General features: G+C 41.2%; 1 protein-coding gene across 1 annotated transcript in view; it reads right to left on the bottom strand.

Moving 5' to 3' along the window:
- The window catches only part of nampt2 (nicotinamide phosphoribosyltransferase 2), a 35,478-nt gene extending 24,797 nt beyond the window's left edge, over window positions 1-10,681 (bottom strand). The window contains exons 1-7 of the mRNA XM_031875600.1: window positions 9,532-10,681; window positions 9,289-9,392; window positions 9,068-9,196; window positions 6,762-6,920; window positions 5,611-5,741; window positions 5,193-5,418; window positions 1,014-1,133 (exon numbers count right to left, since the gene is read on the bottom strand). Of these exons, the coding sequence (XP_031731460.1) occupies window positions 1,014-1,133; window positions 5,193-5,418; window positions 5,611-5,741; window positions 6,762-6,920; window positions 9,068-9,196; window positions 9,289-9,392; window positions 9,532-9,739 (1,077 nt within the window). The 5' untranslated portion in view covers window positions 9,740-10,681. The remainder of the gene's footprint in view (window positions 1-1,013; window positions 1,134-5,192; window positions 5,419-5,610; window positions 5,742-6,761; window positions 6,921-9,067; window positions 9,197-9,288; window positions 9,393-9,531) is intronic.
- Between the last annotated feature and the right edge of the window lie 27 nt (window positions 10,682-10,708).

The raw sequence follows: 10,708 nt of genomic DNA, 5'->3' as shown, positions 1-10,708 counted from the left end.
CACACACACACACACACACACACACACACACACACACACACACACACGCCCGAGGAGATTTTCTCAATCTGGACCTTTTGGAATTTTAATTGAATACCCCTGCTCTATGTGCTGTGCGCTGCATTATTCTCCGAAACGCCAGAGAGCGAACAAACAAAATGAACAGTGAAGAATCCAAAAGACAAGAGTGTGACTCATAGATATGCCCATAGACTGTAGGTGTAACTCGCAAAAGTGGGGCCACTGTGGCTCAGAAGGTAGAAGCAGGTAGAAGCATCCCTCAATCAGAAGAACGGCGGTTCGATCCCCGGCTCCACTAGTCCATGTCGATGTGTCCTTGGGCAAGACACTAAACCCCAAATTGCTCCTGAAGGCTGTTCCATGGGTTTGAATCCTTTGCTAGTCCTGATGGGCAGGTGGCACCTTGCATAGTAGCCCCTGTCATCAGTGTATGAATGGATGTGAATGGTGAATGATGACATGACAATGATGACATTAAAGTGCTTTGAGTCTTAGAATTATCTGTAAACCCATATCTCATATTTATGGACTACTTCTTTGCCTTTATACCAGTCCTGTAAAGAAACAAGTTAATATTACATGCATTAGAAAGAAACAACGGTTGAATATCCTGTAAACTATTTCATTTGGCTGCATAATATTTCCTCAAATCAAGATTTTTAAGACCGCTTCTTTATAAAGCATTTAAAAGCGATTTGGCCTTCTTTGTATAATCCTCTGACATGTAAATAGTGTTTTTATCAGTGAATTATTTGTGACAGTCACGTGATCCCGTGCGCGCCAAGTTACATAAATTCAGAGGGGCACGACCAAGGGCTGCGACCACTACGCACACCATGCGAACGTGCCTTTAATTTTGGTCGGGTAAGAAGGTTTCCAATAGCTGAAGTTATGATCAACTCAGGAAGGAGCAACAGGTGGGAATACAAAGAAATCGCATACTAAATAAGATGTATTAAGAAGAGCCAAGGTTAAGCCAGACGTGTTCTCACCTCATCCACTGAGCTGAGGTCAATGCCGTCTCCTTGAATGATTCGCAGGTAAGAGGGCAGAACCTTGTATCCCATGGAGTTCAGAGAACAGCCAAAACACTCCTCCAAAATCTTGATGACCTACAAATAGCATTTCAACAATTTTATTTTGGATTTCAATTCATACATGTAGTCATCAGGTGGAGCATCCTGACCATCTTACAACCTCATTGAATCATTGACTAGTAATGAATACAAAGGAGGTCAAGGAAGAAGACACTTTTCAACAGTTTCAGAAGAGAGGAATACTAATGGTCTAAGATAAACTGATTAACAATGACTACTAAGTACCTACAGTGATTGACTAATTGATACATTAAGACTTGGTGGGATAACCTGCCAAATATAGTCTAGTATCAGTCTGTATCTCCCAAGTGTCATCACAAAATACGGCATTAATAGGTAAAGAATTTAAATTAAATTGTATTCTTTGTTTCCTAATTAGAAAATCATGTGCATGATACAAGACGTGTCTGTTATGTCAAAAAGTGAATATATAGAGTGTCAACATGTTATATTGTCCTTAAACTTTGATAATTTCAGTATAGATGTAAGTCCTACTCCAGGTCTGTCCAATCACAACAAGAAAATAAGATTAGAGAAGTGGACAAATCAGTCTCTTATCTTTCTGAAAAAGTCTCATATCAGATGACTCATTCAGGCTAATTAAGAGATGATGCTGTGATGTTTCATCATTAGTTACTTATTAACTACAGATGTATTTTGTATAGCCCAATACCACTAATCCAAAATTTGACTCAGAGAGCTTTACAATCTGTAAGGGTATGATGTCCTCTGTCTGAGGAGGAGGAAGAACCCTTAGGGAGCGCAACAGAGGAGGGATCCCTTTCCAGGCTGAACAGGAGTGTGATAGATGCCATGTGTACAGAATGAACAGTTTTAGTCTTTTTTTTCTCGTGTGCATAATTTGGTCTATAGTTTTCTGTCTCTCTCCATCAGTCTACACCAGTGGCGGGCCATGCATTTTATACCTGGGCCTTCACTGCTGTCCTGCAGCTGAAACACAGCTACGGGTATTTTTTGTTTCATGTCAAAATGAAGCCAACACCTATAGATAGAGTGCGTCTCGTCTCTGCTCTGACTGCAGCTGGGACTGCTGCGCGAAGCGCCTGTGTGTGCTTTGTCACTAGTAGCTTTTGACAAAAAAAGTCGCCATGAGGGTTTGGAAAGTTGCCAGATTTAGCGAGAGAGTCGTCAAGTTGGCAACACTGGCACCGGCTAAATATGTCCCCAGAGCAACATTGGACCTAACAATGGTTCCTATCCCATATAAAACCAAACAAAAATCAAGTTGTACAAATAATAATATATAAACAAGCATATTAAAGCTACTGCAGATGTAAAAACAAACGCATTTAACTTACCAAAGCTGCTGTTTACTATTTAAAGACAAAGTCATCCTCCTTTCTTTCTTAACAAAGAGTTTAATCTGACGGTTGTTCAGTATATCCGTGCGTTTTAGTTCCAGTACGAAGTCCTTCTCGATTCATGGACGCCAGTGAAGACAGTCGAGCCTCTCCAGTTGTATTTCTTGAATACGTTTGAGGGCTGAAAATGTCTGCTCGACAGAGGCAGCAGATATTGGGATTGTCACCGCCCAACATGTCAGGCTAGCCCACTGACCAATCACGTACTTGTAGGCCAGCTAGCAGGCTCCGACACATCAAAGAATACGCCCAACATGTCAAACTAAAGATCTGATTGGTTGAACACTATGACAATCAACAGTATCGTCCCCATTCACTTAAAGTGCAAAGGGATTCACTTGAGAGTCTGCAGGCCTCGGGCCTCTCTTCTTACCTAGAGACACAGAGGTGAAATCTGATTGGATAAAAGCTCTACTTAAAACAAGCTGCACTGGAAGCAGAGCAACTGAGGAAGACAGTAGCTGTGCAATGAGAAAATAAAATAATGGGAAAAATATTTTTATAAATTATAATACATGTAGTGTATTTAAGAAAAATTATTAAATTATAAAATAGCTATAACTTTGTGATTCTGTTTAGGCCAGCAGAGAAGGCTTTGCAGGCCCTGACGGCCCACCACTAGTCTACACAAAGGACGACTAGTTAAATACACACTGTTAGTTAGAATACTCACCTCAGGACAGAAAGTAAGAGTAGTAGTAGTTTTGAAGCATGATATACAGTCTGTATATGACAATAGGCTTACTAGCATAACCACAACAGACATTACTGCACTCTGCTCTCTCCGTCTCTGATGTACTGACTTCAGACCAGCATTCACAACCACAGCCTGCTGCACTGCATCTGTAAATATCAGTGGTGGGCCGTCAGGGACAGCAAAGCCTTCTCTGCTGGCCTAAACAGAATCACAAAGTTCTAGCTATTTTATAATTTTTCATAAATACACTACATGTATTCTAATTGTTTTTCCCATTAGCTTATTATCTCATTGCACAGCTACTGTCTTCCTCAGTTGCTCTGCTTCCAGTGCAGCTTGTTTTAAGTAGAGCTTTTATCCAATCAGATTTCACCTCTGTGTCTCTAGGTAAGAAGAGAGGCCCGAGGCCCGCTAGGTAGACTTTGCAGATTAAGTAAATGGGGACGATATTGTTGATTGTCATAGTGTTCAACCAATCAGATCTTTAGTTTGACATGTTGGGCGTATTCTTTGACATGTCAGAGCGGTCTACGTGGCCTACATGTACGTCAGCATTAACGTGGGCTAGCGTGACTGTTGTGAAGCTGAAGCTATCTAGCAGAACTTAGTAGCAAGAGTAAGAGTTCAAGTTAAAAGATATGCAAGAAGTCATGACATTGACATGACATTTTTAGCGTTTTGCTTGGTGTAGCTTTGTTTTTTTAACACTCAATGGCTGAAGGAGGAGGAGAAATGGATTTGGGAGTTACTGACAACGCCTTTCTGGAGAAGGACATTTCAGGAAAAGCTGGACATCGTAACTCAATGAACACGTTCGCAGGATGACCTCTGGCTGGAACTGAACCGCACCGATGTTCTGTACAACCACGTCATTGAACTCTTTGTTAACAAAGAAAGGAGGATGGACTTTGTCTTTAAGTGAACAGCAGCTTTGGTAAGTGAACTGCTTTTGTGTTTTTACATCTGCGTTAGTTTGTCTATGGTGTTGTTTTTATGATATGGATAATATTGTTCCCTCTGATGTGAATAATATTTGAATGGCTCGTGCATTTCAGTGTGCAGTGGAATACGTATTTTAGCGCTGCAGTGTTGCTGGATTGATTTGTCATGCTTTGTTGTCATATGTGGCTGGTTCTTGTCATATTACGTTACGTTTGTGTTAATTACATTGATTTTGAATATATGCATTGTCCGTTAATAACGAAGCATCCCATCATGCACATATTCATGTATCCGTTTTCTTTTAAAAAGCAAGAATTATGGTCTGGAGAAATGGAGATTGTGTGGCGATTGCTTTAGCCCAGTTTCTCCGCTGCGGGGAGAGTTTTCAGCGTGTGTGCTGCTGTTGGATTTCCTGCTAAGATAATTTCCCTCCCAGAACACACGAGCCTCAGCAGAGTACAATGTTTTTCTTCTGTGGTGGGCGTGTCAGACAGCACGTTGTCTGTTACGTTGGGTGGGTTGCCAGGTTGAGTGCAGTGGCTCCACAGAAAGAGCATTATATTTCCCACAATTGAATCTACTGCATTTTCCAAATGCATTGGTATTATTCAAACGTATTGTTTGGTTCGTAAGCCTCATACCGAAAGGTTTAATACGAATACGTGTATTGTTACACCCCTAGAAACAAATAATAACCGTAGCTGTGGCGTCATAATGAGGTTATTAGGAGGCGGTTCAACTGTAGTAGGACAGCACTGAAGGCCCAGGTATAAAATGCATGGCCCACCACTGGAAAATTTTAGGTGCTAGCGCTATTTGAAAGCCATAAGGTTAACGTGAACTCCAGCTGTGGCTTCATCCGTGCTGCTTTGAAAAGACGTAACAGAGTAAAAGTAATGACTTATCTAAAAACAAAATCTACCCAAATATGTAAAAAAAAAAAAAAAAGATTAATTAGTTGAAAAAAGTTGTAAAAGTGCAATGTGAAATTGAAAAGATTTTAGATATCTATTTTGTCGATGTCTAACACTGACTAATCCAGCAGTTATTTACTTCAATCAGAGTCTCTGCGGGGTCTCCAGAGTCCGGCCGGATGACCAGACACGAGTCCTGGCTGCGCTCCATGACTCGCTCCTTCAGCTTGTCTCCCCAGATGTCCTTACAGGCGTTAAAGATGTCGTAGCTGTCGCTGACCACGGACACTGGCCCAGAGGAGAACTGCTCAAGGACTCGCTCAAAGGCCTCCTTCTCCCTGCTCCTCCCCCAGGAGATGATGGTACTGGATGACAGGAAGGAATTCATGAACTCACTCTTGTGGTATAGAGCTATTACAGCTTTTTCTAATTGATTATGATGTTGCCACAGACTACATTTATGATGTTCACATTCTAGTCCCTGATTTACATATATATATATATATATATATATATATATATATATGTGTGTGTGTGTGTGTGTGTGTGTGGTATACCTGTGCTCTGCTGCTGGGATGGAGAAGCCAGCCATCGGGCAGCTATAGTATCGCTGAGCCATCAGCAGCCCAGCTACTGTGTCTGTGCTGCAGAAATTAACCAGGTGAGCTGCTCCACCTAATGCTGCAGACTGGAGAGTGGAGGTGGAAACTAAGAATTACTCTGCTGCTTGCTTTTTTGAGTTCAGTTCAAACCACGCACACCTCAGAAAACACAGATTGTTTCTGTAGGTTTTGTAGTTGTTCAGTTGATGAGCTCTAAAACTGGTAGTAACATATTGTCTGCATGGGACAACTGATCTTAGCCCTGATCCTAGAACATCATACCATGTTACACCCACCTGACATCATTTTTAGGCCTCATTAGTGATGAAGAAGATTTGTCTTCCATCCGGCGATTTTGTATTTTCAATATTAATCAACACATTTTCTCATAAATTCTTACAAATGACTGAGTGACTGAAACGTACGTGTTCCTCTGATAGCCATCGGGGCTAAGCTGAACTGATGAAGGTTCCTTCAGTTACCAATGCCACGCCATCCATCCATCTATCTAAAGAGACATTAGGTTAACACTGCACTGACACTAATCTGCCTTCATGTTATCAACACACTGCTGCCTGGTTTTAAAAAGTGTTCACAGCAATCCGTCAATTGGAAGTGGGACCTAATGTTTGTTTATGTCAGAATCCTCTTACAAAGAAACCGTTTCACCAGCTCAGTTGTACCACAGACAAATGACTGAATTCACATTCCAGCTTTATGCTCATAATGTAACACTTTCCCTCTGACTTCCATTGAGGTCTCTTCATCTAACCTTTGTGCCTTCAATCAGTCATGTGACCAGCAAGATGTCGTAGCACAATGTGATAACAGCAGCATAGCACAGCCGTATAGACAAAGCAAATATCACAAGATGATCATTTGTCACACAGGACATGGACATTTCAATGTTCTGTGAAAATGCAAAGCAGTTACGTGGCACACAGCGTTTAAGGGATTTAAGATCCCATCGTATCCTTAGTGACAGTGATTATGAAGAAATCCTTTCAGTGCAAACACATTAGTAGCTGCAAGGTGCAAGAGACAGTCCATTCAACCTCACTGCTGGTTTCTCTCTAACTACTAAAAGGCAGAAAAGTCTTGCTGACCTCCTGTGAGGAGACTCCTCTGTAGCCAAAGTCATGCAGTTTCAGGTCCAGACCTTCAAGGCTCCCAGAGGTGGCTTTCAGGTGCTTGGCCAGGATCTTCTTAAACTCCCTGGATATGGTGGCTACAGTGATAGGATACCACATCTGGACCAGCATGGTCTGGTCAGGAGGTAGGAGTGGTAAAAGAGAACAGAGAGTTAGTGATCAGTTGGTGAGGAAAAGAAAAGATGACTGATGAGAAGCGAGAGGCTAGTTGAAGGGAAAGAGCTGCAACTGATGTTTGGTCAGGTCAGAGATTATAGCATTTATGACCTCCACTTAAATCTCAAAAATTACCACAGTAGCAGTACTGTGCAAAACTGACATCCTTGGTAAATACTAAAGTAAACATCAAGAAATCCGACCCTCTTGCGAAGGTCCTGATCAGACAGCACGTGTCCTTTTGGAATTGATTTCAATGAGAGAGAAGCGTTTAGCCTGATACTTTTTCACTCCTGAGTACCTGCTGCTTCTCTGCTTTATGTGCCTCACACTTTACCGGAGCCTATGATCGTTTTCATTCATTTAAAAACTGTACTATTAACTATTGGGTAGCATACATATCATGGTTTGTATTAATAGGCTCGTTTCAGATGAGCCAGTCCTGATCAGAATCGATCACCAGCGATCTCCGCACAATGCATGCTGGTTAGATTTATGTCCGACTTGATCCCGACTTGCTCCGACGTCATGAACACGTGGTCAACGATAACCTCACGAGATCGAGGCGGCTGCAGTTTTTAGAGCCAGGCGACGCAGTTGCTCTCCAACGACTGCATGACCCAATGCATGATGGGAAACGCCTGGCTGTCACCAGATTAAAGAACTGTATGGCTCTTAGATTTGACAACAAACACCACATTTTGTATATAAAATCCTATTTTGTGTAATTGTAATACTATTTACGAACTATTGTTGGCTATTTGTCTAATGTTGTGCAATAAAGGTTTCATATAAAAAGACATCTTGTGTGATTGATAATAATAAAGCTAATTCATACAACACATAAAAAGAACAAAAGGTTAGCATACAATGCATATACACGCAAGTTTCCACATAAATATATATTTACATACACACAACTAAAGGTCTGCAAACTACAAGTCTACAGATTGGATCTAACAGGAAGTAACTGTTTCTGTGACTTCCCGTTTATTCTTTGAAGGCGCACCCTGCTGCTGCCGCCGCCTGCTCTCGTCCGCTCTCTAGGCGAGGCACAGTTCATCTCCAACAAGTCTAATGTTAGCATTCATTTGGTAGTTGCCTAGTAACAATTACAACAAAAAAGACGCAGTGTACTGCAAAACGCTCCATCTGATCAACAGTGATGCTAGTGGCACCCAGCACTTCCTTATTATGTGCAAGGAATATATAACAGAAGGAAGGGTCACAACCTCATGGTGACAGCATTCTAATATTTTTAGTACAAGTAAAAAAGTCCAGATTTATAGAGCCATATCAAATTTGGCAATTAGTGCCAACTCAAGACAATGATAGGAAATATTATCGAGAGAGCTGGCTAACGTTAGCCATCCTGAATATTAATAAATATCACTTTGATGGTTGGTTAGTTATTGATAACAAATATGCTCTATTACAATCAAATACATGTACAATAGTAAGGGCTGGGGACCAATGTGAGATCAGTGATGTAATGACTATTTTGTGAAGGGGTTTACTTTCAAGCTAAAACAGAGATGGGCATTCATTGTGTCAATAGCCTGTTGTCCAGGAAGCTAACAGCCTATGATAATGTTATTGTTCATTTGTTAATTAAAGGAGTGTAATTATATGCACATCACGAATGGTCAAAGCTATCAAAAAAGTGATTGGCTCTTTCGTTAGTGTGACACTCTTATCTCCAGGGCTATTTAACAGAGGTGTGGAACGGTGTCACATGACATGGACTTAAGACACAAATTTGATGACTTTTGACTCGACACTATTCATTCTCAGCAAGTTGTACTTCTTTTAACAAACTTGCCTTCACAAATAAATACAAATTATAAAAAACATTGATCATTTTTGTAAATTATTATTCTGTTAAGATGTTACATTTGGCGAGGAGACCATTACGACTTGTTCAGGACTTGAAACTCAAAGTTTAGGACTTGGTACATGACTCAGGACTTGCCTGTCTTAACTCGGGACATGAGTGCAGAGACTTAGCAGTGACTTGCAAACAAATGACTTGGTCCCGCCCCAGCCATTTCAACCCTTTCACCATTTAAAAACATTGAACCCTAACAACACATTTCTGGGTTTACCTCAATGTAGTTGGTGAGCCAGTAGAAGTCGGGATCTGTGTTTTCCACAGTGAAGAGCACATTGCCTCTGGGTATAATCCTTCCCTCGGGGATGGCTTTGATCCGGATAGGAAGACGGCCATCATGTTTCTGACACGGTAACAAGCACATTGAACTACAGGTTAGATATATGATGACGAATCCATCTAGACAGACTCACGGTTGAACATCTCTTGGTTTACCTCGAGGATCTTCCTCCAGCTTTCCTCATCGAACACATCCTGTTTGAAGTGCATCTGGTAGAACAGCTTGGCTTCCTGAATCTTCTCCTCTGTGACCACTTGGCCTACAGACAACAAACCAGGGTCACCAGGTTATTACAAGATACTTCATTCCCAATATTCTCTTTAACAGCAAAGTGCCCATGAACTTTTCTTTATGGTTCTGTGCATTTATGTCTTGGATCAGAGGGTACGTGACTGTACCTATGAGGTACTTCTTCAGCAGATACTGAAGACCGAAGAACACCACTTCACTGAACTGGGAGCCTTTCTTGCGTCTGCATTCAAAGTAGGAGTAGATGTTGCTGACATTTGGAGGATACTGTTTGTAGTGTGTGATCTGAAAGACAAGACACGGACACAAGTCAACAGCCAGCTCGCAAGCAAAGTCCCAAAAACAGATTTCAAACATGTCACAATGTAGTTCTAATAATCATACTTAGTATGGGTAATGTGTATTCATCATGTTCTAATCTTATCACGCCACACAGCAACATATCACCCCAGTTAGCACACTGAAGCTGAAAAGCTGCTCAACGTGATGCTTGCATGTACAGTAAACATGTTTCCTGGATCGATGTGGGAACAAATGATGACGGCTTAAAGCACAATTCTCTCCTTGTGCCCTAATTGAATAACAGCAGCAACAACCAGTTAGTCAGTGGAAGAAATAGCTTCAAGAGACACTAACTCCACATTCTTCTGCCTCATCCTGCGTCCTATTTAAGTTCCATCTCCTTTCCTCCTTATCTTCAAGAGAACAAACTCAAAATGGCTTAAATCATTAAACATGAAAAACCCAGAACAGGCAGTGTCTTATACCAAGATTATCCTCTAAGTAAGATTAGCCTAATCGAGCGAAAACAACAAGTGAGGAGGGGGGGGAGAGAAAAAAAATGTGTACTTTATTTACAGGCTTAAAACATAGTCAACCAGTCACATACTGTTATTCTCAGAATATGTCAGGTGACTCATAAAAGCCATTATTCGACATGTCATGTTCTTGGACAGCTTTTTTAATGAAAAAAACTAAAGTTGTGCCCAACTTTTTTTGTCACAGCAGTGGGCAGCTACCATACAGTGGGAGCAGTTTGGGGCTCCAGTGCCTTGCTCAGAGGCACCTCAGCAGTGCACGGGAGGCAAACCGGCATCTCTCCAGCTACCACACTCTTTACCTAGTCTGTGCTGGGATTAGAATTAGTGATCCTTCGGTTCCCAAGTGCTTGCTGCAACGTTGAAAACCGTTTAAAGACTGGAAAACAAATATTCAGAATTCCCTGTAAATACACTTCACCCTGACAGATTCTGTACAGTACTGAGCAAAACAGGACTGTGGGCAAATTAAAATAAACAAAAAATGTATATATATATATATATATAT

The sequence above is a fragment of the Anarrhichthys ocellatus genome, unplaced genomic scaffold, assembly GCF_004355925.1.
Source record: "Anarrhichthys ocellatus isolate YVR2014 unplaced genomic scaffold, GSC_Weel_1.0 scaffold92, whole genome shotgun sequence".
NCBI classification, from domain to species: domain Eukaryota; kingdom Metazoa; phylum Chordata; class Actinopteri; order Perciformes; family Anarhichadidae; genus Anarrhichthys; species Anarrhichthys ocellatus.
Note: the sequence above shows the minus strand (reverse complement) of the source record. Positions and strands in the feature narration are given on the sequence as shown.